At 36.9% G+C, this 25,289-nt stretch overlaps 1 protein-coding gene across 4 annotated transcripts in view; it reads right to left on the bottom strand.

Moving 5' to 3' along the window:
* The window catches only part of ERBB4 (erb-b2 receptor tyrosine kinase 4), a 1,252,881-nt gene that overhangs the window by 54,867 nt on the left and 1,172,725 nt on the right, over nucleotides 1–25,289 (bottom strand). For all 4 annotated transcript variants that reach the window (XM_017343079.4, XM_008259104.5, XM_051849159.3 and 1 more), the window contains exon 21: nucleotides 2,745–2,900. In XM_017343079.4, coding sequence (XP_017198568.1) covers nucleotides 2,745–2,900 — 156 coding nt within the window. The remainder of the gene's footprint in view (nucleotides 1–2,744; nucleotides 2,901–25,289) is intronic.

Below are 25,289 nucleotides of genomic sequence, written 5' to 3'. Positions count from 1 at the left end.
AAAAATAAGCATGGATTTTAAATTTTTTTATCAAAATAAATGATGTTTAGTTCAATTTTCCATGAATTCTTTGAAAACCCCCCATGTGCATATATATATGTATATATATTAAAAATAGTATATATATATATATATTTTAACATAAGGAACAAATAAATTCAGTTTTATTAAATTCAAGTGAATTAACTCAGATGTGCTATACTTAGCTTTTTGAATAAAAGCTTCATAAAATGTGTAAACTAAGGAAATAGGAATAATTTTTATACCTCACAATGTTCAGTAATTAAGTTACTATTTAATATTATAAACAAGATATCAACTCTAAACGGCTAACTTGCATTCTTCTAAAATTGTGTTCCCGTTTTTTTTTCTCCAAAGAAAATAACATTTTTCACATTTTCAGTTATCCTTTTTCACACTTAGACACATTTTGGGAAACTTATACAATGAACTTTTTCTACAATTGCACCCTCACTTTCTCCTCTCAATATAATTCAGTCACTAAATTGCTTCAAGTCATGCATTCCAGAGGTAGCTTTGCTTTGTTCTCCAGCTACAAATGACCTCCCTTGTCTTGGTTAGCCAGAATTGAAACTATGTACCATTTCCAGAATAGGAACCACATAAAACAGTGTGAGAGAAATCAGCACAAATCCATCATCACTACAAGAAAAACAACTCAACCACATACCCTGCTCACGATGGGTCAGCAGAATGCATTTCAACTACGAAGGACAGCATTATATAGCTGGGAATATAATTAGGTTCTACAGAATAAAGATAAACACTTCTACTTTGCAGTTGAAAGCTGAAAACTAAATAGGCCTTTGAAATCATGAGGTTGGCTGCTCACCAAGGTGACACCAAGGTAACTCTATGATAGAATCATGGTATTCAGTGAAAGGGAACAGAAGACACATTGAAAATAATTTCCCTATGGGCAAGGAGTTAGCTGACTTTATGGACTACAGACATTGTGTTAAGAAGAAAGTGTAAATCACAGGTGGCTTGATAAAGATTTAATGGTTACCAGGCATTTAACGCGATAATGAATCTCGCTTTAGACAAACCTTACAGCTGCATGTTCTCGAGACAAGTGAAGTCATGTAATTTATAGATTTCTACATTTATGCAATCTTGTAGTGAATTTCAAAGCCTCAGTCTCAAACTCCTGAAATTTTATAGTAAACAAGCAAAATAGGCTAATAAAATCAAGGAAAATCAGACAACTCCACAAAAGTGAACTTTTTTAAAGAAAAGTGTGCTATTTTGACTTGTGAAAGGTTTGAATACAAAGAGATATACAAGAGTTTAGGATAAAAATCAGTGTTCAGCATTTGAAAACCTAACATTGTAAAATATTTATAACATACATTTTGGACAGTCCATGATAAATATGGCTCATGATAAACATATTTATATGACATGTGAGTAATGTCAATGTGTAAGTTTATGAGTCACCATAGATCAGACTGTATTTGGATATTTCATTCTGCCTATCCAGACCTAGGATTCTCTAAAGCATCTCCATATGAAGGCTACCCTAACTGATTCACTAAGAATGGCAATCAGGGGGCAGCACAGCAGATCAAGCAGTCCCTTGCAATCCCAGTATACCATGCGAGTGCCAGTGTGAGTCCTGGCTGCAGTGCCTCCCATCCAGCTTCCCACTTACTGAGCCTGGGAAGGCAGCAGATTATGGCCCAAGGGTTTGGGTCCCTGCTACACATGTGAGAGTCCTGGAGGAATTCCTGGTTCCTGGTATTGGACTGGCCCAGGCCTGGCCGCTATGGTTATTCAGAAAGTGACCCAGCATATGGAAGATCTCTCTCTCTCTCTCTCTCTCTCTCTCTCTCCCCCTTTCAAACAAGTAACTAAATAAATCTTTAAAAGCAGAACAAAGCAAAAGAATGTCAAGCTGAGCAGAAACTCAAAGAGGAAATCCAAGAACTGAGGCATGGACTGAGGCCACATGGTGGTTGAGAGTCAGGAACACAGTTGTTAGGCAGATGCTGAGACTTAGCGGCTCTGTTCAGGTCCCTGGGGTAGAGCAGATTATAGTCTACTGGACATAGTTAGAGAACAAGGAAAACAGTAAACCATACACTGTGATAGAAGACAAAGAAAAAAAATGAAGCTCAATAAAAACAATCCCTTGTATCTGATTTAAAGGGATTAGAAGTTAAAAAGGTTGTCAATCTTCCAAGGAATTGTGGCGCCTTTCAGTAGCCAAGCTTCTCTCTTGTCTATGAAAACAAAGTGTGCCTCTTTATGAGCCTAAGTCCCTACTCTCAGACTGAATGGGCACTTCCTATGGTCCTGTGCTAAAGTTTAAGTTCTGGAGTTCCCAAGGATCCACTCACATATCTTCACTGGAGCTAACATGCAGACCACTTGGGTCCAGACAGGCACATGCATTGCTTTGCTTCAGTTACCTTTGAGAAATGGAAACTGGAGATATATCTACCCATAGATACATAATAAATACCTATCTACCTATGGATAGATAAGACAGATATCAATATAGATATAGGGGATATATAGTTCGATGATATAGATATAGATATAGATATAGATACACACACATACACACACATTTGATCCTGGGCAGAAAAAAAGGCAAATATTAGAGGACTTTATAATCTCCTAAACCTCAGGCTCAATCATTTCTTCCCATAAAGTACAGAGATAAAATGCTATTATAGTCTACTTTCAAACTATATTGCTCTCAAAAAGATACCTACCTTTCCTCCATCAGCATTATACTCTTTTTCATCTCCTTCCAAGAGTCTGGCCAGTCCAAAATCTGTGATTTTCACATGGTTTGGAGATTTTACTAAAACATTACGGGCTGCCAAATCCCGATGAACAAGCCGTCTTTCTTCCAGGTACATCATTCCCTGAAAAACAGCAAGTTCCCAACAATAGTTGGTTAATGCCTACATACATTTTTCCATATACTGAAAAGGAGTCTCTTAGCATTCAGTTGAAAGTGCTTGATTTCTTCAAGTGTAGCCAGAATACTGGAAAATTTTCAAAATACCAGAAAACCTGGGGGGAAAAAGCCAACCTCAAGTAGTTTTTGCCTTTCCCCTTTAAAGATGAATGAATTACCTGCACATGAGCTAAATGTTAGATCATTTTTTTCCTTCAGATTTGATATCTTTTCACAAACACTTTCATTAGTGAGGTGTGCAGGTGTCTAAGTAGATCAGCTAACAAATACTTGGACTGACCCACAAATTCCTAATCATTTTCTTCTCAGTAACTTCTGTTTATTGTCCTCTTCCTCATACATCCATTTCAAACAAATATACCTATCTATAATTTAAAAAACTATGTCACTCATGAAATAATAGTGTTAAAATCACCACTGTAAGTTCAGTAGAGGCCAGATAATTATAGAATTTTTATTAATTATGCACAGAATGAAGTGTACCCTAGGGGTCTTAAAAGTCTTTCATGACATTAGCAGTCATTATAAGAATTGCATAGTTTATAATGGCCCACAAATTAGCCTTTAATTTGCTGTCTTCATAAAATATATAAGCAAATTTAAAAATAAGATTTATTGATGATTGACAAAAGGTAAACTAGTTGGCTCTCACCCACAATATATATTATATATATGTATATGTATATTAATACACACATATCTTATACACTGTATCTATATATATTTAGAAAAATAATATAATCCATAGAAGTAATAATTAGTTTATTAATTTTACTTCATCAGTAGCAAAACAGAGTTATTAAATCTTATCCTTAGCTAAATGTTTATATAACACTAAGGAAATAAACTCAGAGGCCTACATTAGGTTAGATTACAGTGAAGATATCTTTAATGAAGAGTTAGGGAAAATTCTATATTTGATGATTTCAATGATAAAAGTCACCATTCAAAAACAGATCAAAATTATTACAAAATGGCTGCAGCACAGTCTTCTGCCAATTGCAAATCAATGCTTTTGGCAGTTAACATTACAACTTCAGGGCTCTGATGGATTAATGGTTTCTGATATCAAAACAAAAGCTGTAGAAAGCAGACATATAAATCATACAGGTCAAAAAATAATGAACCGTATGCCCAGTGTAGTGTAAAGAGAAGATTGCTTCAAACAGCATCATGAGCCAAGCTCCATATAAATGCCCATTAAACACAGCCAATGGAGATAACACCTGATATGATCCAATCAGTCAACAGTTAGGTGACACTGGATGTATTAGTGTTTTCTGAAATCAACTCACAAGTGGAATTTATGGGATTTTTGCCCTCTTTCCTGAATAGTGCTTTTTTTTTTTTTTTAACAGGCAGAGTGGACAGTGAGAAAGAGAGAGAGACAGAGAGAAAGGTCTTCCTTTGCCGTTGGTTCACCCTCCAATGGCCGCTGTGGCCAGCGCACCATGCTGATCTGAAGCCAGGAGCCAGGTGCTTCTCCTGGTCTCCCATGGGGTGCAGGGCCCAAGCACTTGGGCCATCCTCCACTGCACTCCCTGGCCACAGCAGAGAGCTGGCCTGGAAGAGGGGCAACCGGACAGAATCTGGCGCCCCGACCGGGACTAGAACCCGGAGTGCCGGCGCAGCTAGGTGGAGGATTAGCCTAGTGAGCCGCGGCGCCGGCCTTGAATAGTGTTTTCTGACTACATCAAAATAGACATTCCTAGAGTAAGATAAATTGAGATGATATAGCCCTTACATGACTTTAAAAAATCAAAAAACAAACTTACTGCTTGGAGATAAAGCATCTTCATGTCTCCTCAAATAATTTTGTTCTTTTAAGAAATGTCCACAAGACATTCATTATTGTCTGTCTTACCATATTCATATCAGAATATGGAAAGTGTGTTGGTATTAGGTTAATATTCAGATCCACACACATTTATAGAACACACACTAGCATGTACCCATTAAAGGTATTTGATCTCCAGTTTTCTAGACTTGCATCAGGAATTCTGTTTTTATCATTTATAATACTCCTCTGCCTTCTTCATGTATGAGTAACTGACTCTTCAACTAATTGATGCCAGAAGTAATACTATGAGGAAAATATTTCCAAGATATGCTTATAAAATGAAATATGAAACATAATGAAAGATTATCCTTGGTGATTGATTGAATAATGAAGAAGAGTAAATTGAGAATGATTCTGCTTTACTTTTTACTTTCATAATTTAACTAGATAATGATTCCTTGAGTTAAATATCATACTATGAGAAATATCACTTATGTGTTTTTTAAACATATTCAGCAATAGTGATATATATTATACCACTAAGGAACCAACTCACATTCACTATGAAATTTACACTTGATCTTAGCCAAAAGGCCGAGAAGTGATCACTATGAAATTTTAGATTGTGCAATGGTTAGAATGCTTATATCTCCACCCATTCATATTTTAAACCCTAACACCCAAAGTGATGGTATTTGCAGGTGTGGACTTTGTGTGGTGAATTAATGAGAGCATCAGCCTTCTTAATGGTATTAATGATCTTTGAAAGAGACACCAGACTGATCTCATGTTCTCTCAATGAAATAAAGCCATAGTGGCTATTAACAGCAAGGAAGTGGGTCCTCACAGAACACCGAATTTACCAGTTCCATGCCTTGCTGTTTCTAGCTGCCAGAATTGTGAAAAAATAAATTTCTGTTGTTTATAAGTCATCTAATGCATAGTATTTTATTATAGCAGATTAAGGTACTCTAATGGCCCATTCTATAACACAAGCAAAACTTCAAAACTCCAATAGTCCTTTGATACTCTACACACAAAACCTCAGCATGTGAGAAACTACCTTGAACCTTAATACTGTTTGTCCAGAAAAAGTGTCTTTAAAAATAATGAGAACTCACTATAGGAGGCTAGGTGAAAAATCTCTGCAATATTTCTCTCCCCTAGCTGATCATCACTGAAAGAAATAAAAACAGAAGCTTCTACATCAACAACACCAAATCATCAAAATACATTTGTAGAGTTGCTTTGTAACTAGAAAACATGATTGTACAGATGGATGCTTCCAAGTCAGTAATTATGATTGCCACCTCAAGTTCTACTTTCACACCCTGAATGAGTGTTGAATTATCTGTGGATTTCTCACAATGTATTTCTCTGCATTACAGTCATTAAGATAGGATTTTCTTACTGGAAGATTTCTAATGAGTCACATTCTTTGATAGATCCACCAATATGAAATCACTCTAATTTAAAGTGATGGAACTGAAGAGCACAGAGTTATTAGAAATAGCAGTGAAAAAATTAAACCACATGAAGTCCCTGGAAGTTTAAAGATGAATAAAGAGGAGTCATTCATTGCAGTTAGAGGGATGATGACTTGTTTGGGGGAAAAAAAGAACCCTCATACTCTGCCCTGTAGCATCCCCCATGTTCTTTCTAGTCCATCTCAAGTAGAGTAGATTATGGGAACATTAATACCAACAATAAACATAGCTAATATCAACCCAGTGCTTAGGACACAACAGACACTAAATGCAATGCTTCTACTTTGGTTGGTTAGCTGAATCCCATTAGTTTTGCACTGTTTGCATGCCATTTCAAATACAAAAATGCCAAAATTATGAGAAGTGGAGTTTCTTTCTCCAAACAACCTAGGTGGGAATTGGTTCCTTGCTGTAGGACTAAACAATTGAGCCTATCTCTTCTCATCATGGGCAACAGAATAATACAGACACATAGAAATTAACATACTCAGCTGTAAAAGATCCTAGTGGTTTCATGGGGAAAAAAATCTGAGTTTTCTATGAATTGAAGGCTGTAATGCAGGTTATTGAATTTATTCATATTTAACATCTAGTTAAATTATAGAAACTCTTATAGTTTCAAAGGAATTTTAATTGTATGGTTTGGAGACTCCATTCTTGCTCTGGCCATAGGGAAAATAAGGTTGTTGGAACTGGAATGGATGTAGATTCTACAGTCAATTTCTTGGTTCAAACCCCAGTTTTGCCATATTGTAGATGTGTGGTCCTAAGTAAATTATTTAACCTTTCTGTTATCATTTTTCTCCTCATTTAATAAACACAATAGCATCTATCACAGTTTGCTGTGAGGGTTAATTAGCATGCATAATACACTCAAATACTAACTGGCATATAGTAAGCACAGAACATACAAACCTTGATTATTGTTCCACAAATAAATATCAACCATCTGAGAATGGACAAGAATTGCTTTCTCTCATTAACTTGAATTGCCTCTTTCAGAAAATCCGTGAACCTCAGCTAATACATCACAGTGGGTGTTCAATAAACATTTGCACATTGTGATAAATATACCCATATCCTGCCCATCGTGATTAATATGCAGATATACATTTCAGAATTATTGTTATTCAAAGTGTTATTTAAATCCTGGTTTTCCTGAGGGAGCTGTCATATAAGGAGAAAGAAAAAATTGGGGGATGTATTAGAAGATTTTGTGCTCTCCAAAAAATATATTTGATTTCAGGAGTTTAGTGAAGAAAAACGTCATGCAGAAGATAGATGTAAAAGTCTTAATAGATAGTGAGGTGAAGTCTCCCAAATTATCTGTCACTAATCACCCAGAACAAAGGCAAAGTTTCAGTGGATAGGTTTTGGGTGATATTTTGTATACTTCACAATTCACATATGACAGCCCAATTTTATTATAACTGCTAAGAATTTACCATTACGAGAACTATTCAAAATTTAACATTTTTCATACCTTCTAGGGATGTGATGTCTGCAAAGATATGCATCACATATATACACACTAGTTAGAGATGGTCAAATTTTATTCTTGATCTTCAGAAATGTACTTTGATATAAAACTCAAAGAAATTTTTATTATAATTGAATTTAACATTTTAATATCATTCAGAAATAACTCACATATAGGGCTCCTTGGAAAAAAATCAATGAGTGAATTGATTTTAAAATATTGGTATTGGTAAATACCTGGCAATGACCTTCTTACAATATTATGATATTTGAGTCATAATCATGTAGCAAAAACGATCATTATTATGTTTTAATTCAATGTGAAAATGTATTCTTCTCAGCTGCAGGAAGCTACATAGAGTCAAGAGAGACAAGACTATTTCTAACAATAAATATTTGCTTCTCACATACTTGCCATGTGATAATTTGATAATTTCATCAAATACATGTGTAGAACTAAATAATTTGAGTTGCATTAGATTCCACTGGGCTTAATCTATGAAGTTAGCAAGAATTCACTTGTTTCTGTGTTCACTCAAATGAGCCAAGCATTATTAACATAAAGGTTCAGGAGACCTAGCTTCATATGAAAAGATCCCCTCTTTTATACCTGTCCTTCTAAAATCAATTCTATTCCTGAAGGGAAATAAAAATCCTCATGTATAAGCATGTTCTATGGAAAAAAAAAACTTTTAGAGTGAAGTAACTGATTTTACACAAATCATGCATGAAGGATAACCAAGGGGGCTCTGTAACTGAATCAACAGAGAAGTCTTTTCAAGCAGCCAAAGCTGGTTTGTGGCAGAGTAGAAAGCACACAGAACTGATCATTCAGAGATGGAGAAGTCCCAGGCAAATTGCTAACTAAGTTTATGACCACAGGTACTCATTTCACTTCTGCTATAAAAGTGACAGATTGGCCTGAATGCTCTCTGAGGTTACCTCTAGCTTTAAAGTTTTATTCCATGATAGATGGAACTGTAAAATATATCCATCTGAAATACTAAATTGTGGGCCAATAATAGAGAAAACCATAAAGAGATAGAGTAGATGTCTCCCGTCAGGTGTTTACTGAGAGCCATGAATGTGTTCTGGTAAAACTCATTTTAGCTCATCCTAGGTTTAAGATATCAGATGCTAGAAATAAACCCTGTTTACTTACTTTCTGTTTAATCCTGGTCAATTTACAGAGTACTTGTATGTTTCACTTTTCATATTCATTCTACGGGGATAATGATAATCTCTACCCTGAGGACTGTTTCAGGATTCAATGGCTCAATCATTGTAAAAACACCTAATATACAAAATATTCTGAGGTACCATGTATTCATTAAACAAATGAATAACCTGAAATCCATTCTTATTCCTGAAAATGTAATATGATAGCTCTAAGGAAAAGAAAGGCAGTCAGCTGAAACACTGCCCATTCCGCACAGTCAGATATAGTAATTTCTGATTCTCTTTCTAGTTGTTCCTGTTCAGAGTTAGAAAAACGGACTCATGTGGTTGTTCTGGCCTGGCTTAGAATTAATACCTCTTAATTCTTATACTTGCACCAACAGCTGTAATCTTGTTTTAAAGATTTATTTTTATTTATTTGAAATACAGAGTTACAGATAGAGGTAGAGAAAGGTAGAGACAGAGAGATGAGAGAGAGGTCCTCCATCTTCTGGTTCACTCCCCATATGGCTGCAATGGCTGGAGCTGAGCCAATCTGAAGCCAGGAGCCAGGAGACTTGGACTATCCTCCACTACTTTCTCAGGCTCATTTAGCAGGGAGCTGGATAGGAAGTGGAATAGCTGGGACTCAAACTGGTGCCTATATGGGATGTCAGTGCTGCAGGCTGGGGCTTTAACCCGCTGTGCCACAGTACTGGCCCAACAACTGTAATCTTCAAAAGACTTGGTTAGGTTATAGGCCTTAAAATGATTCTGAAATCTTGAGAATAACCTATTTTCTGTCATTTAAGTTATAAGGAATGAAAAAAATATTATTTGCTATTTGAAATATGTTTTCTGCAAATAATCTCAACATGTTTATATGCGTATGTGCACTCGTACTTGCATGTAGAAGATGCTATAGTTTGCTGTCCATAAATCTCAGCACCGAGGCACCCATACCCTCAGCAGGAAATGCTGGCTACTGATGGCTCTTATCTCATTAAATCTGTCTTGGGCTGTGACACTCAGTCCTACCACAGAGGGAGCTGCTTTGCTGGAGTTATCTTCCTCTTACCGGAAGCAGTCCACAACCATAGGAGGCAGTGATTGGATAACGTATTTACAAAAACCTTAGCCCTTTAGACTACTGTGAATAGTTATGCCAGGTCCATGCTTCTTAATGCTATTGGATGAAGCCATATTGCAACTTTCTTGTAGCTCAACTTTTTCCTCTATCCCACACTGTTTTTCTCAGTGCCTTTTAGGTATTCCCAAGGATATTTGCAAAAAATGTACTTCTTGCATGCAATCAATCTCAAAGACATTTTTGGGAGTCAACCAAAGGTAAAATGTCTAATTTTTTTAATTTTCCTTTAGGAATTCAGGTGGACAGAGTGTTCAGCTAATCATACTTCATAATTCATACATCAGTTATCATAGTTCCCCTGTAATCTCCACCCAAATTGCATTCTCTATCCATCATAATGGAGTTTTGCATTATTTTAACACATGATAGCTTGTGTATTGTGATGTCATGCTTTACTCATTTTTTAGATTTAAACACATTGGTATAAACAATCCAGTTTCTGCTTCTTGTCGCATTAAATTACACATACAACTAACAGACATGTACACATATATAACACATCTCGGCACTGTCGATTTAAAAACTGTCTATTTAAAAACTCATGAGCACCAAATATTCCTCCATCTCCTTAACACAACAAACAATGCTGAAATATACCATTGTGTAATGCTGTATATTCACTCAATAATACAAACAATATGCTACTCAATATTAATTTTAGCACAGGAGTCTAGGTAAGTAATAACAGAAAAGTCATCCTACAAGAATACCATGGAGAGGGTTCTTGCTAATTAAGGACACTGAAATATAAACATTATTGTATCTGCTCGCATATACAAAATGAGTAATATTTACTAAGTACTTACTTTGATAGAGACTGCTCTAAAAACTCTGTATGTATGGACTCACAAGGACCCAAAGAGATTTATATTACTGTCATTTCCATTTGAAGATGAGGACACTGATGTACAGCCATAAAAACTTATGTGCCCAAAGGTGATAGCTGGTACATGATGAACAGTAGCAGAGCCAAGATTTGTGTGCACCAGCTTTATTCCAGAGGCAATAATCTTAACCATCTTGGTATATGACCACATATATAAAATCATACTCAACAGACAATCCAACCATACATGAAACTAACAAAAGAGAGTAGCTATAATGGAATGACTCATACACAGTGAATGTCCTCAGAATTCAGTGAAGACTCTTGCACATGATACACATTCTTTAAAAGATTTATTTATTTATTTATTTGAAAGTCAGAGTTACACAGAGAGAAAGTGAGGCAGAGAGAGAGGGAGAGAGAGAGAGAGGCTCTCCATCTGCTGGTTCACTCCCCAATTGGTCACAACGGCCGGAGCTGTGCCGATCCAAAGCCAGAAGCCAGAAGCTTCTTCCTGGTGTCCCACGTGGGTACAGGGGCCCAAGACCTTGGGCCATCTTCTACTGCTTTCCCAGGCCATAGCAGAGAGCTGGATCAGAAGTGGAGCAGCCAGGTCTTGAACCGGCACTCATATGGTTTGCCAGCACTGCAGGCGGCAGCTTTACCCACTACTCCACAGCACCAACCCCACATGACACACATTTAAGGCTTATGAACAAATCTCTTCAGCTTTTCTGGGTTCCCCAAAGACGGTGCCTCCTGAGGTACTTTAGAAAACAACTCTTTGTGATTTCAGCCATGTATCTTCAATAATGTGAAGACTGACTGGCATTTAACTGGCTTTCAATACACACTTTTGGCTGAATTAAATGAACCCTAAGGCCAAAATTTTATGTGGCTGTCCAGGAAGTAGGACTTCATATTTCAGTACAGGTAGAGCACATTTAAAGTATACAATATTTACGATAGGATGAGGGACAGCAAATGCTGCAGCTTTTAGGCCAAACCCCAAATGTTGCTGTCAGAGCACCAGGGACCTAAATGGAGGTTCCATTCACAGATTGCTGAGGCTGGCAGAGATAATGGAATGGTTTCTTCTTATCCTCACCATTCTCTTAAGATTTTTCATTTATGATTTTTCACAAGCTTTTGGAAAATCCCACTTAAGGACAGCCTTATTGGGAATTGAAAGCCCTCTTAGGGAAACCAAAGAGCAAAATAAATGAATAACATCAACAACAACAGTGAAAGAACAAAAAGGTAAAATAAGCAGCATGTATGAGAAGCCTCTGCTTTCTTACTAGATCTATTAGGAGTAAAAAGTTCATTGCCTGGATCAAGAGAATACCAAACACTTAACAGTTTTCCCCTCTCATTGACCTCTTGCCAACACAATTACAGAGGGAGGAGTGAATCGTGCAACATCCTCACTCTCACAGGGAAGTGTACTTAAAATGGATTACTTCTGCTCCTTAGGCAGCAGATCAATAAAGATGTGGATTGCAATGAGAGCAGAGATGTCTGTGGGTTGTAGTATTTATCCTCTGTGTCTCTTTAGAAATTAATTAAAAATCAATGAAGTGTGCAACCTATTAATACAGCAACCACTAGATTAACAGATAAAAGCTGCACCTTGCTTTGAGCACACATAATGTGCAAATACACCCCAACAGTATAGGGAGGAGATAGAATATCTGACTTGTTAGTTATAATCAAGCAGAAACAGATCAGTCATCCTGTTTTACATGGTTTCATGAAATTGCATGGTACTTGTTAGAAAAATCGTGAAGCTCAGTGATGGGCATATGTACAAATGTACTTCATAAAGACTGTGGAGGGGAGCATGGCTAAGACACTGAAGGGATGCTTGCAGCCCATATTGAAGTGCCTGACTCAAGTCCTGACTCTAGCTCTAACCCAGTTTCTTCTTAATGAACACCCTAGGGGGCAGCAGGTGGTGGCTCAAGTACCACCATGAGGAAGGCACAAATTAGGTTCTGGGCTCCTGGCTTCAGATTCACAGCAGATGGAAGATTCTCTCACTCGCTCGCTCTCGCTCTCATTTGAGTAAAGTAAAATTTAAGAAAATCTACTTTAGGCCGGCACCATGGCTCACTAGGCTAATCCTCTGCCTACGGTGCCAGCACCCCAGGTTCTAGTCCCGGTTGGGGCACTGGATTCTGTCCCGGTTGCTCCTCTTCCAGTCCAGCTCTCTGCTATGGCCCGGGAGGGCAGTGGAGGATGGCCCAAGTGCTTGGGCCCTGCACCTGCATGGGAGACCAGGAAGAAGCACTTGGCTCCTGGCTCGGCGCAGCTTGCAGGCTGTGGCAGCCATTTGGGGGGGGGGTGAAACAATGGAAGGAAGACCTTTCTCTCTGTCTCTCTCTCTCACTAACTCTGCATGTCCAAAAAAAAAAAAAAAAAAAAAAAAAAAGAAAAAGAAAAAGAAATCTACTTTAAAAAACAAAGTTTATAGAGAGATGAAAGATAAGTCTATTTTGAAGCAAAAATTGTGAAACCCATATTTTTTTCCTTTATGTATTTATTTGAAAGGCATAAACAGAAAGTCAAAGATGGAGATACAGAGAGAGTTACAAGGATCTCTCATCCATTGGTTCAGTTCCCATATGCCCATAACATCCAGGGATAAGCCAAGCCAAAGCCAGGAACCAGGAACTCAAACCCGGTCACCTAAGTGGATGACGGGATCCAATCACTGGAGCCATCACTAGCTACCTAGTCTACATTTGCAGGAAGCTGGAATTGGGAGTGGAGTTGGGATTACCCTGGCATTTCAATATGTGATGCAAACATCCCAAAAGGTATCTTAACTGCTACATCAAATGTTTACTCTGCTTTTTTTGCATAATCTGAAAATTTCCATGAAATCTTTTAAGATACCTTACATGTATCAATTTCATTTTTATTTCATTTCATATTTTTGTCTCAAAATAAAATTATTTTAAAACCTCATTTTCCATGTACTACCTGTTGAAGTCCCCTCATATATATAATTTTCTTTCTTAAGCCAATTATACCCAATTTTATGAAATGTTTTTATTACAAAGCTAAAATGCCATTATACAGACCCAAAGGATTTGAATAACTGTTTTACGTATAGTTTACTGATTTATGAGTATAGGCAGTTGTGCTTATTTTTAACTTCGAACTATTTTTGAATAAGTATCTTCCCATGAAAAATGTTAAATTCTTAGAACTGTAAAATAAAGGTTCTTATGTGATTTGAAATAACTTGGTGTCCACAAACGGGGCTGTAGCACACATCATTCGGATAGGTTCTGCCTCTGTCTTACGTGCATGTCAATGGACCTGACCCACCTAAAACCTACCTAGCACATGAAAAATTCACAATGATGCTGCCCACATATTTCTTTCTGGAAGCACCAAACTATTTCCCACATACTAGCTCTGGCCCACGCTCTTCTTTCTCAATTCTATTCCTGAACCACAGATTCCAGTTTTCATCACAATCAGAGCGCAAGCTCATTTTGATGCCCTTCCTTGTTTCATCCTTTTGCTCTCATACAAAATTCTAAGGTCTTGGCTCTGCTCCCTGAATACAGGCTAAGAGAAAGAGATTCCTATTTTTTTTTATCTTTGCTCTTTTTCTTCTTCTCCTTTTTTTATTAATTTACTTGAAAGGTAGATTTACATGGAGAGAGAGGGAGAAAGATAGAGATCCTCCTTCCTCTGGTTCACTCTCCAAATGGCCACTGTGGCCAGAGTTGTACCAATCAGAAGCCAGGAGCGAGAGATTCCTCTGGGTTTCCCGTGTGGGTGCCAAGGGCCCAAGGATTTGCACCATCCTCCACTGCTTCCCCAGGTGAATTAGCAAGGAGCTGCATAGCAACTGGAGAAGCCGGAACTCAAACCCAAGCCCATATGGGATGCTGGAGCTGCAGGTGGCAGCTTCACCTACTATGCCATAGCATCAGACCCTCTTTGCTTATTTTCTAGCCCAACATTACCATAGAAGGATCAGATATCAGCCCAAAACTTAAAATTATAATGGTCTATTTTTAATTATTTCAACTGGCAAGAAGTTGGAATGTGTTTTCTATCTTCAAGACCTGAAGATATACAATGCCATGGTAATAATATAAATTTCATTGTTCCTTGTCTCAATCTGCTTGCACAGTTTTTGCAGCTCCTTGCCCCTTGCAAAATTTATCCGGGTATTTCTGGGTTCACTCAGAGAGCTTCACAAGTTCTTTTTTTGTTCAGGAAGTTTCTCTCTTTTCTGCAGCCACCGAAGCAGGAAGTGTAGCCCTGTAGAAAACTGGACATCTCTTGGGGACCACTATCTCTTCATGCCCTAGAAGCTGAGCTTCTGATATTCAGATTGGGGAGGTGATGCATTTCCAATTTTCTCACCATGTAAGAGCCCTGCTGTTTTCCACGCAGCACTAAGGAATTGCCCTACCCTCTTCCAAACTTTGTGTCATATTCTGTCTCTGGTTGTATTAATAGCTATTCTTGAAACTCTGGTCACAAGCAGGCCTGTGTTATGGCACAGTGGGTTGAGCCACCACCTGTAACACTCGCATCTCATACCAGAACGAAGTTTCAAGTCCCAGCTGCTAAACTTCTGATCCAGCTCCCTGCTATTGTGACTAAGAAAGCAGCTGAAGACACCAAATTCTTGGGTCTCTGCAACCTATGTGGGAGAATAGAATAGAGATCCTGGCTCCTGGCTTCAACCTGGTCCAACTCTGGCCAGTGCAGCCATTTGGAGAGTAAACCAGGAGACGGACAATTTCTTTCTCACTCTGTCTCTCCCTACCTCTCCAGCACTCTGCCCTTCAAGTAAATAAAATAAATCTTAATAACAACAACAGCAACAAAAACTACAAGATTGCCCTTTTTATGGCCACTTCCCCAACCAGAATCAGACAAGGAATTTCTGTCAGAACTATCCAGACTTGCGCCACTCTAAGAAGACAATCACTATAAGAGCAGGAGGTATCTTTGTGTACTTGAGGTATTAATGGTATACAATTCCCTCTGCTCTCCCCCCACTCCACATCCTGACACGACTGCCAGGCAAAAGGAATAATTCATAATGGGAACCTATATGCTGAGAATCAGGACTGAACTAATAATTAAAATGTATTAGTAAAGTATAAAAAGATACAACAAAGAACAATTTCTTCAGCAACTTTAGCCACTGACTCCATAAAAGCTCAGACGTAGTCTAGGAGGTGGGTATGAAAGACTGATCCATCCCTCTTCTCTAAATCCTTCCCCTTTTCAACCCAAATTCTTGTCATCATTTCCTCATCTTCCACCACCTGAAGCCCACATAGTTACATGTACAAATGTTTTTCCATGCATGTGGAAACCCACTGTTTCTCTCATGTAGTCTGAGAAAGTCCTCAAGCAATTGGACCCTGCTTGTACCTACAGCTTCTTTTCTTGGAATTCCTCAACTGAGCTCTTTTGTTAACTCAAGCTAAAAAAAATTTCTCTGGTCTTTTGTCTTTATCTCTCTGTCTCTGCTCTGTTTCTGTCATTTCTAGCTAAAACCAACCACTGGGATTGTGAAGCATTATTTTAAAGTAACTTCATGGTGTAAGCTTAAATCAAAATTATTTCAGAAAATAGAAGGAATATATAAATTAGGCTGCACCTCCTGTGCTCAAACTTTAGAAATGTTATATAGCATGTTGTCCAATGCCAGCAGTTTTAGATGAAGAGTGAAAAAAACCCTCAAATACATCCGAGTTCAGGTGAGCACTCATCTACTGTCCTGATTAGTTTGCCACACTATTTTTAAGAGAACTGAACATCACAGTAAATGAAAGAAGTAAAAAACTATGTTTTAGCTTCCTCAAATCCTAAAAAATAAAGATTTTCATCTGACTACCTCTCATTATTTTGCTCCAAACTCTTATGGATTGTTTACTGCCCAGAGCTGAGTGGTGTGTTCCTTTTGAGACAACATAACTCACTTTGATCCTTTTCACGTTTATGAATTCCATCACATTTTAGACAGTCAATAAATAGCAGCTGATTGATTGCTTTCCTCCTCTCTCTACACCTATCTATTTATATTCACTCTTTCTGTTGCCTTTGAATCACCAGGTTAGCAAGAAGGAAATCTCAGCAATAATAAATGTACTATCAAACAAGGAGTCTCACAACAATCAAACTAAGGAAAGAGGAAAAATTAAAATATGTAATATTATTATAGTAACAGTCATATATTAACTCAAGATGATTTTTATAGTGTCCGTTTGTTTTTGTTTTTTTTTTTCATATAAAACATCTTTTGATTTTCAGGGGTTATCTGCCAATGCGTTATAATTTGCTTACTGAATATTTTTAATTATAAAACAACCTTGGGCTTAGGGGCTAAATAATATCTGCTTCCCTATAAAAGTAGGGAAATGAGAGTTGTTAATGCACACTTCCAAGATGGATTTTGGAAGTTTTTCTTTCCTTTAAATTTCTTCTTCATTTTGTAGATTTAGGCAGCTCATATCTTGTATGGGAGAGTGATGAAAGCACACATTATAAAAATCATGTTACAAAAGGTCATTGTCGGCCCATTCCTATCCACCTTTGACAGTGGAGAGGACGTAGAGAGCAGTAATAAAAACACTGGTCTAGGACAAGACACCCCAACTTTCAATATCAACTCAGTCACTCATTATGTGGAGCTATGTATATGTGAACTTAGGCATGTAATTTTCCCAGTTTGCCAGTCCCTGAACCCTTACAACGGAGGTATTTTATTAGACTCTTGTTAGAATTAAATTAGTTACTAAAGAACAGTGGCTGTCAAGAGTTCATGTAAACACTCGACATTGATGATTGTTATTATTATTGTCCCTTTGTCCTGTACCCTGAATTATAGATGATTTTTGATTTCCAAAGCTTAACTTCCCAGTAACTTGCAATTTTCTCAATCATCCCAAGACATACTTTTATACTCAGAATCCCAAAGATCATCTATCAACTGACAACCATATCCCCTTGTGTTACTGTCTTCCCTACAACAGTTTAATTCTATCAACCTTACCATTTTTCAACTTTGGTTTTTGTTTCTATACTTCCATTTCTTTGTACAGTTCTCTGAATGACATTCCACTTTGGTGTTCAAAAGAAAAAGATGAAAATGGTAAAAAAAAAAAAAGTTCTCATAAAATTAATATAACTAAGACAAAGAAATCACTAAGGATGCTAAAACTAATATATCTTTATCCTCAACTGGACAATCACTGAACCTAAGCGAGATGACTACATATTAATCTTAAGAGCAAAATGTAAGTAGATAGAAAAAGCTACAAACATATACTACACTCAAAGTTAAAAAGAAAACAGATATGTTACTCTGAAGATATTTATAATTGAATCCCACTCAATATATAAATCTATCATTTATGTTTAAGATTTTTTCACTTTTTTCTCTTTTAGGCATATATTATGTGTAAAAATGGGGAGTAACATATTTGTCTTTGGGTATATCCATTTCATTAGGTTATCAGCTACTTAAAGAAGCATGAGGAAAGACCAAGTATTATTTATTTGATCTTGATCATTTTCTAGCTGTTGTGCTCATAACATATATTATGTATACAATTCACTCTCAGTATACTTGAAAAAGATAACGTTTCCCTGCTTCTCTTAGCAATCATCTATTGAACAGCTTTATGTGCCGGGCACTATACTAATGGTTTTGAATAGGAAGATGATATGACATTTCCTTCAAATTGCTCAGAGTCACGTGCGAGAGACTGATACGGAATGGATATGCTTTGCTAACTCCAAAACTCTGTACCCATGTGGAGGGGTAGTGAGAACTATAAAAGGTGATTAAGTTGTTAAAACAGATTAATGTCATCCCACAGGACTGGATGAGTTCTCATGGGAGTGACTGAGCTCCTGCTTTTGCTGCACTGCACTGGTAACTGCAAGAGCAGGTTGTTTTCAGGCAAGGTGGCCTTTCATGTTGTGCCTCTTCCACATGTTTCTGCTTATTCTTTTACTTCTTTTATGTTATGTTATGATGCAGCACAAGGCCCTCAACAAATGAAGCTGAAAAACAAATGAAGGCATCATGCTCTTTTATTCCCAGTCTCCAGACTGTGAGCTAAACAAATCCCTTTCTTTTACAAATTACCCAGACTGAGGTATTCTGTTACAGTAAGAAAGCACATTAAGACAGAGGCAGACACAAATAGAAGATGTAAAGGAAGTATTCAGAAAGTACAGAAAAAGAAGAATGAAACAAGGTTGGGGCCGACGCTGTGGCACAGCGTGTTAAAGCCCTGGCCTGAAGTGCCGGCATCCCATATGGGCACCAGTTCGAGACCCAGCTGCTCCACTTCCGATCTAGCTCTCTGCTGTGTCCTGGGAAGGCAGTGGAGGATGGCCCAAGTCCTTGGGCCCCTGCACCCATGTGGGAGACCCAGAAAAACCTCCTGGCTCCTGGCTTCGGATCAGCACAGCTCCGGCCATTGCAGCCAATTGGGGAGTGAACCATCGGATGGAAGACCTCTTTCCCTCTCTCTCTCTCTCTCTCTCTCTCTGTCTCTCCTCTCTCTGTGTAACTCTGACTTTCAAATAAATAAATAAATCTTAAAAAAAAAAAGTGGGTGACTACAGAAGAGCTCACAGGAGAGAAGGAATTTGAAATTGATAGTAATTGAAAAAAAACTTTTCTGCTATAATGCAAAAACTAAACAACATTCTAGATACTGCAAAAAGCTCAAAAAAAGACTCCTAAAAGGTAATATTAAATACATACACCATAAAGTTCTATGAGGATGGGACCTAAGCCGACAGGGCTAGGAGTACCATAGTAAACATCTAACTTAACTGTTACTACCTAACATGACACACAAAGCAGTTACTGAACATTTTGATACAACAAATTGACATAATCAGATTTGGCAGTTGTGTAGGGAACAGACAAAAGCAAAGGACATTAGAAAGCATGAGGGAGACCAATTAGGGACTAAAATACTAGTTCAGAGCTATGGCTTACTGTATGACTAAATCAGTAACTTGGAGAATTACGTTTAGGTTGACAGCAGCAGATAGAGATGGAAGCGTGTCAGTGAAAACATGCCAGTAGACAGAGTGAGATAACTCAGTTTTTCCAGGGAAACACAAGAAATATCTCATTGTTAAAAGAATGTGTAATAGAAAAGTAGATTAGCAAATATGACCACAAATAATGTCTAGAATTGTAGAAGAACAAACACAGAGTGTACTGTGAAGTTGGACAGGAATCAAGAGAGAATTTCAAGATGAAACTGGTGACAGAATCAAGACAAAGGGAAGTCAAAAAGGGTAGCTGAAGAGAGATCCTTGCATTTGGAAATGGAAATATAGGTGGTTTGCTGGAATTTCTGTGAACTCAAGAGTAAGTAGATTTATAAAACTGTGGTCAACAAAAAATTATATTCTTTTTAAACGTATATGAATGTATATATGGCCATTTTTGAAAAGAAAAGATTGGGGTTGTTCATCTCCTGCCCTCAGAGAATTGATATGTTTATAGGATGCAACAGAATCAGTGAGTCAGGAGAGAGAGATTGATGATGCAGGAGGAGAAGAAATGATGGAGAAATGCCCCAGCAGGATTGAGGTCAAGGGTGCAGGAAAAGAGGTGGGCTTGGTCAGAGAAGGGAGACACAGTCTCTGAACTGGCAACAAAGGAAAAGAAGAAGCTGGAAGGAAGCAAAGGTGAGGAAGTTCATGTCTTCTGTCATTGTTTTTCTCAGTAAATTAGGAAACAGTCACTTATACTGAAAACAAGAGGGAATACAAAACAGAAACAAGGTTGTTTCATGTGGCCCATAGGACAAACATTGTTCTGATTTCAGTATGTGCACCTGCAAGTTAGGTGTGTGAAGAGACTGGGAAATAAGGCTATGTTCTATGGAACACAGTAATTATTTCAAAGAATATTGAGGGGCAATGTAAGATAGAAACCATGTACTTGTAATTGTTTCACCTGGCTTGAGTGTTTTATTGTCTTCAAAAGCAGAGAAATAGAGAAATTGTGTATTGGGGTTCATTTAGGGAAGGGTATTAGCAGGTATGTAAGACAAGAAGACAGATATAAGTATAAATGAATAAAAGCAACTTTGTAGGAATAAAAAGTTAGAAAAACTATTAGAAGAAACTCAGAATGATTTTGGACATTATCATAAATTTTTAAGTTGGTTTCTTTTTCAAAGTCTTTTTCACTGTTACCAGGAAAAACACAGGTTACAAAATATTTCTTCTAAACTTTTAAAAATAAAATCAATACCTTCAAGAATCTATTTTTAAAATGTTACTTATTAAAATCAAAATGTGAAAATATCACATTATACTTGCATAGCATCAGGTAAAGAAGTATATTCCACAAACAATGTGACAAAAAAAGAGACTTCTTTTTTTTTTAATCAAATGAATAATCCATCTTTTATTTGATTTACCTTAACAATTTGACTTCCTACAATTCCTCCTATATTTTCTTTAGAAATAATTCATGTCTCCTACCTAATTTAATTTTCTGCTGTCATATGCTTTTGAAATAATTCAGGATAGCACAATAGACATTTAGCTAATAGGACCTGCCTGTAAGAAAACTATAGACCCCCAATAAACCACTGAAAGGGTAGTATAAAGAAACAACATGCACACATCATGGAACTAAACAAATAGATTTCATGAAACTAGTGACCCTGGAGTACAAAAATCAGTGGGTTTATTTTGCTGTCAGAGTGAGTTTATTTGCATCCTAACCTGACATTTCTTTACAATTAAGATCATGTTTGACAAAGCTGGACTACCTTTCCACAACTTTACAGTATTCAATATCTTTTTAAAAACATGTAATGCAAGTTTAACACTTTTATCTTCTATGACAAGACTTAGCTCAATCTGAAATAATCACTGTATTAACATTTTTTACCCATTCAAATAGTTCAATTCGTTATTACAGAAACAGCAAGCATCCCCAGCCTGTCATTAATTCCTACTGTTTTAATTACAAGAAAAAATAGTCTATGGAAGGCTTTTGTGGATAATGGCACTGTAAACACAATCTTATGCAAAGATATGAAAATAAAACAGAGTATTTTTTTCTACGTCAATATTCAGGTAGAAATACCATAATTTCTGGCTAGAAAGATGCCTGTTATAATGTTTCTTTCTTTGAATTTAGTCACAAAGAGACACTGCTTGGAAGCACATACTGCTTTCAACTATTTGGAAACATATGACGGCTGTATTCAAGACCAACATTTTTGTAAAGCAGTTCCACATCTACTAGGACTTAAAATAATTTTTTAACTTCTCTCAAACCATACTTAGTTCCTTTTTCTGTTTAGTGTGATTGCATATAAATGATGGGTAGCAGCATTAGGAAATTCAGGCTATTCAAATCTTAAATTTAAGTGCTATGTAAGATTTACTCAGAAACAAACACCACCTTTTGAGTCTAGTAATTAGTAGAATGATTAGATCAGCATCTTTACAAAACTAAATACTTTATTAGAATCTTTGTTGGGGTCAGGGAAATAAGAGGAACTGTATAGTATATTTTGTTTAGGCTAATTACAACCACTATTATTTTTAAGCTTAATAAGAATATATTGCTAATGGAGATTCCTTTGAATTTTCTAGACCAAAAGTGAATTTAAATCCAAACAATACCGAAGGATAACTAACTTTGGGCAAAGTATTTGAGCAGCCACCTGGTAATTTTCTAAGGGTGACAAGGACAATTTGGTATGTACCCCCACTCAACCTCCTCCCCACCTGCACACACACATGCATGCAAAGAGAGAGAGAGTATGTGAAAGAAAGCAGAGAGAGAATATCAATGCAGCCTTGAGAAATGCTATAGGAAGATACAAAGGCACAGATGGAGGTGGAAGATGAATTCTGAATGGAGAAATCAGCAATGTTTCTTAACCAAAGTGGGACTCAATTACACCTTGAAGAATGAAAACAGTTTGGAATTTTAAGTAGAGCTATAAATACATTAGAAGCTCACCATTTATTCTTTTAAGATTAAACTCTAGGAAAAATGTTTTCTCTAACAGCAATTATTTTAATAAATGCTTAAAATATTGATGTAGATCTATCTTCTGGATGTGAGACAGAAGTCAGTTCACTAAAAGATATACAGTACTAAGAACTCTAGGGGATTAAAAAATAAAGATACCCTTCATATTACTACATTTAAAATATTTTTGGGCAAGCTACACAATCCAATTATTTTTATTCAATATATTTCAGTGTTCCCAAATAAAAACAATGGATATATTTTTAACCACTACTCTACTTATACTCTAACATCAATTTTAATCACCTTTACAAACTAAAATTTGTTATATCTGAATATGAAGTCACTTTAGTAACTATCAGTGCACATCTCATGTAAAGTCTGCTTCTGATAAATAATTTTTGATTTTCTGGTGATAATATTTCAAATTTATACAGAACCATTTGGAAGGACTAGATAGAATTTATATTAAAATCAAGTTGCATTTTCATGTTGTAACAGTATTGTCTTGAAGAGCTTTGCATGGCATAGTGTTGCTGAAAGAATATTAAAACTAGCATGAAAATGTTTCCTAAAATCTTTAAGTGTTTTATAAAATCTAATACTTTGTATTTCAAAACCAAAGTTCGGCTACTATTTTCATCTATTAACATTAAAGTTAAGTCATAGAGATGTATTAAATTAGCAAATGGTTATTCATTATACTATAACCCAAATTGAGTTCTAACTCATGAATGTTTTAATTGTTCTTTTCTTCTAAGGACAGTAGTTTATATTCAGTTTCTAAACTGAACAGACATAGTTCATAAGCAATGTAGATGAAATCTGATTATGAAATAGAAGGCACACATACCATCTGTGAGGAAATATACTCATTCCTAATTAATATGCACCATTATTACAGGCCATTTCATTACTGAAGATGAGTTATAAAATATCAAGTTGGGTTTAATAAAAGAATGCTATTTAATGAGATTGTGAAGTTACCTACATGAATATTGTAGATACTGGCTACAATATTCTTTTACTAAGGAAGGATAACTTGATTTCTATGTACGTCAGAGGGTTGAACATGAGTGTGGTTAGAGAAAGATAAGACTAGGGGCCGGCACAGTGGCACACTAGGTTAACCCTCCGCCTGCAGCACTGGCATCCCATATGGGCTCCGGGTTCTAGTCCTGGTTGCTCTTCTTCCAGTCCAGCTCTCTGCTGTGGCCCAGGAAGGCAGTGGAGGATGGCCCAGGTGCTTGGGCCCCTGCACCCACATGGGAGACCAGGAAGAAGCACCTGGCTCCTGGCTTTGGACCAGCGCAGTGCGCCTGCTGTGGCGGCCATTTGGGGGGGTGAACCAATGGAAGATGACCTTTCCCTCTGTCTCTCTCTCTCACTGTCTGTAACTCTTCTGGTGAAATAAACAAATAAAAAATCTTAAAAAAAAAAAAAAAGAAATATAAGGCTAAGCCTCTAGAGGCTTCCTATAGAATAGATGACCGTTCACAAGTATTTATTGGAAATCTACTTTATTCTAAGCACTACAGATAATGGTAAACACTGATATAGCACTTGCTAAGTGATAAACACTTTCCTGAGCACTATTTCTAGCCATGGACACAGATGGCATGGAAAAAGCGATGACAGAGTATTGGTCAGTTTTCATTGCTATGACAAAATACCTGAAGCTACGTTATGTTTACAAAGTTTATGAGTATTTAGCTCAGTTTAGGAAGTGGAAACTTCAGTAAGCCAGAGAATGAGGAAAGGTATGTTTTGCTCTTTTATGACAATCTTTTCATGAACACTACCTTAATCTCTTCCAGAGACAGCATCTCCAGTGATTTAATGACCTCATACTAGCCTCCTCTTGTTGAAGGTTCCACCTTGGGGACTAAGCACCCAACAGACAGAACTTTGGAAATACACTCAATCCACACCGAATCAGAGCAGGCAGTTATGGGGGACATACTGAATCCTAGCATTTGAACAAAGCTATATTAAGTTGGTTTCGGCAATAAGATCAAACTAAATACAATCTCTCTCTTGCAAAACTTCCAAGTTAGTGAACTGTTTCCCTCAGCTAACTGGGAGAACATGTTTTAGACTCTGGCTATGCTACTGAAGGCTACACGAAAGCATTCTTTCTCAAAACAAAACTTATCTTAATATCTCTAAATAGCTCTTGGTAATGTCTAGCTTAAAGTGTCAGGCAAATAGTGGCTACTAAAAAGGTACTGAATATCAAGTTATTAAGAGTAAACTTCTATTATCTGTAGACTTTGTTTTGTCACACCATCACCATCACCATCACATTTCACTGGAAATAGAAATCTAGGAAATTTATTTTTTACTTGTATTTATTTTTCAGTACATTCTTTCTAAGAAATAGCTTTACTTTCATATGTTCAGCACTTAAACACAAATA

Source organism: Oryctolagus cuniculus, chromosome 3 (assembly GCF_051225735.1).
Source record: "Oryctolagus cuniculus isolate XC-2025 breed Fujian yellow rabbit chromosome 3, ASM5122573v1, whole genome shotgun sequence".
In the NCBI taxonomy this organism is placed as follows: domain Eukaryota; kingdom Metazoa; phylum Chordata; class Mammalia; order Lagomorpha; family Leporidae; genus Oryctolagus; species Oryctolagus cuniculus.
This window is presented reverse-complemented; position numbering and strand designations above follow the sequence as displayed.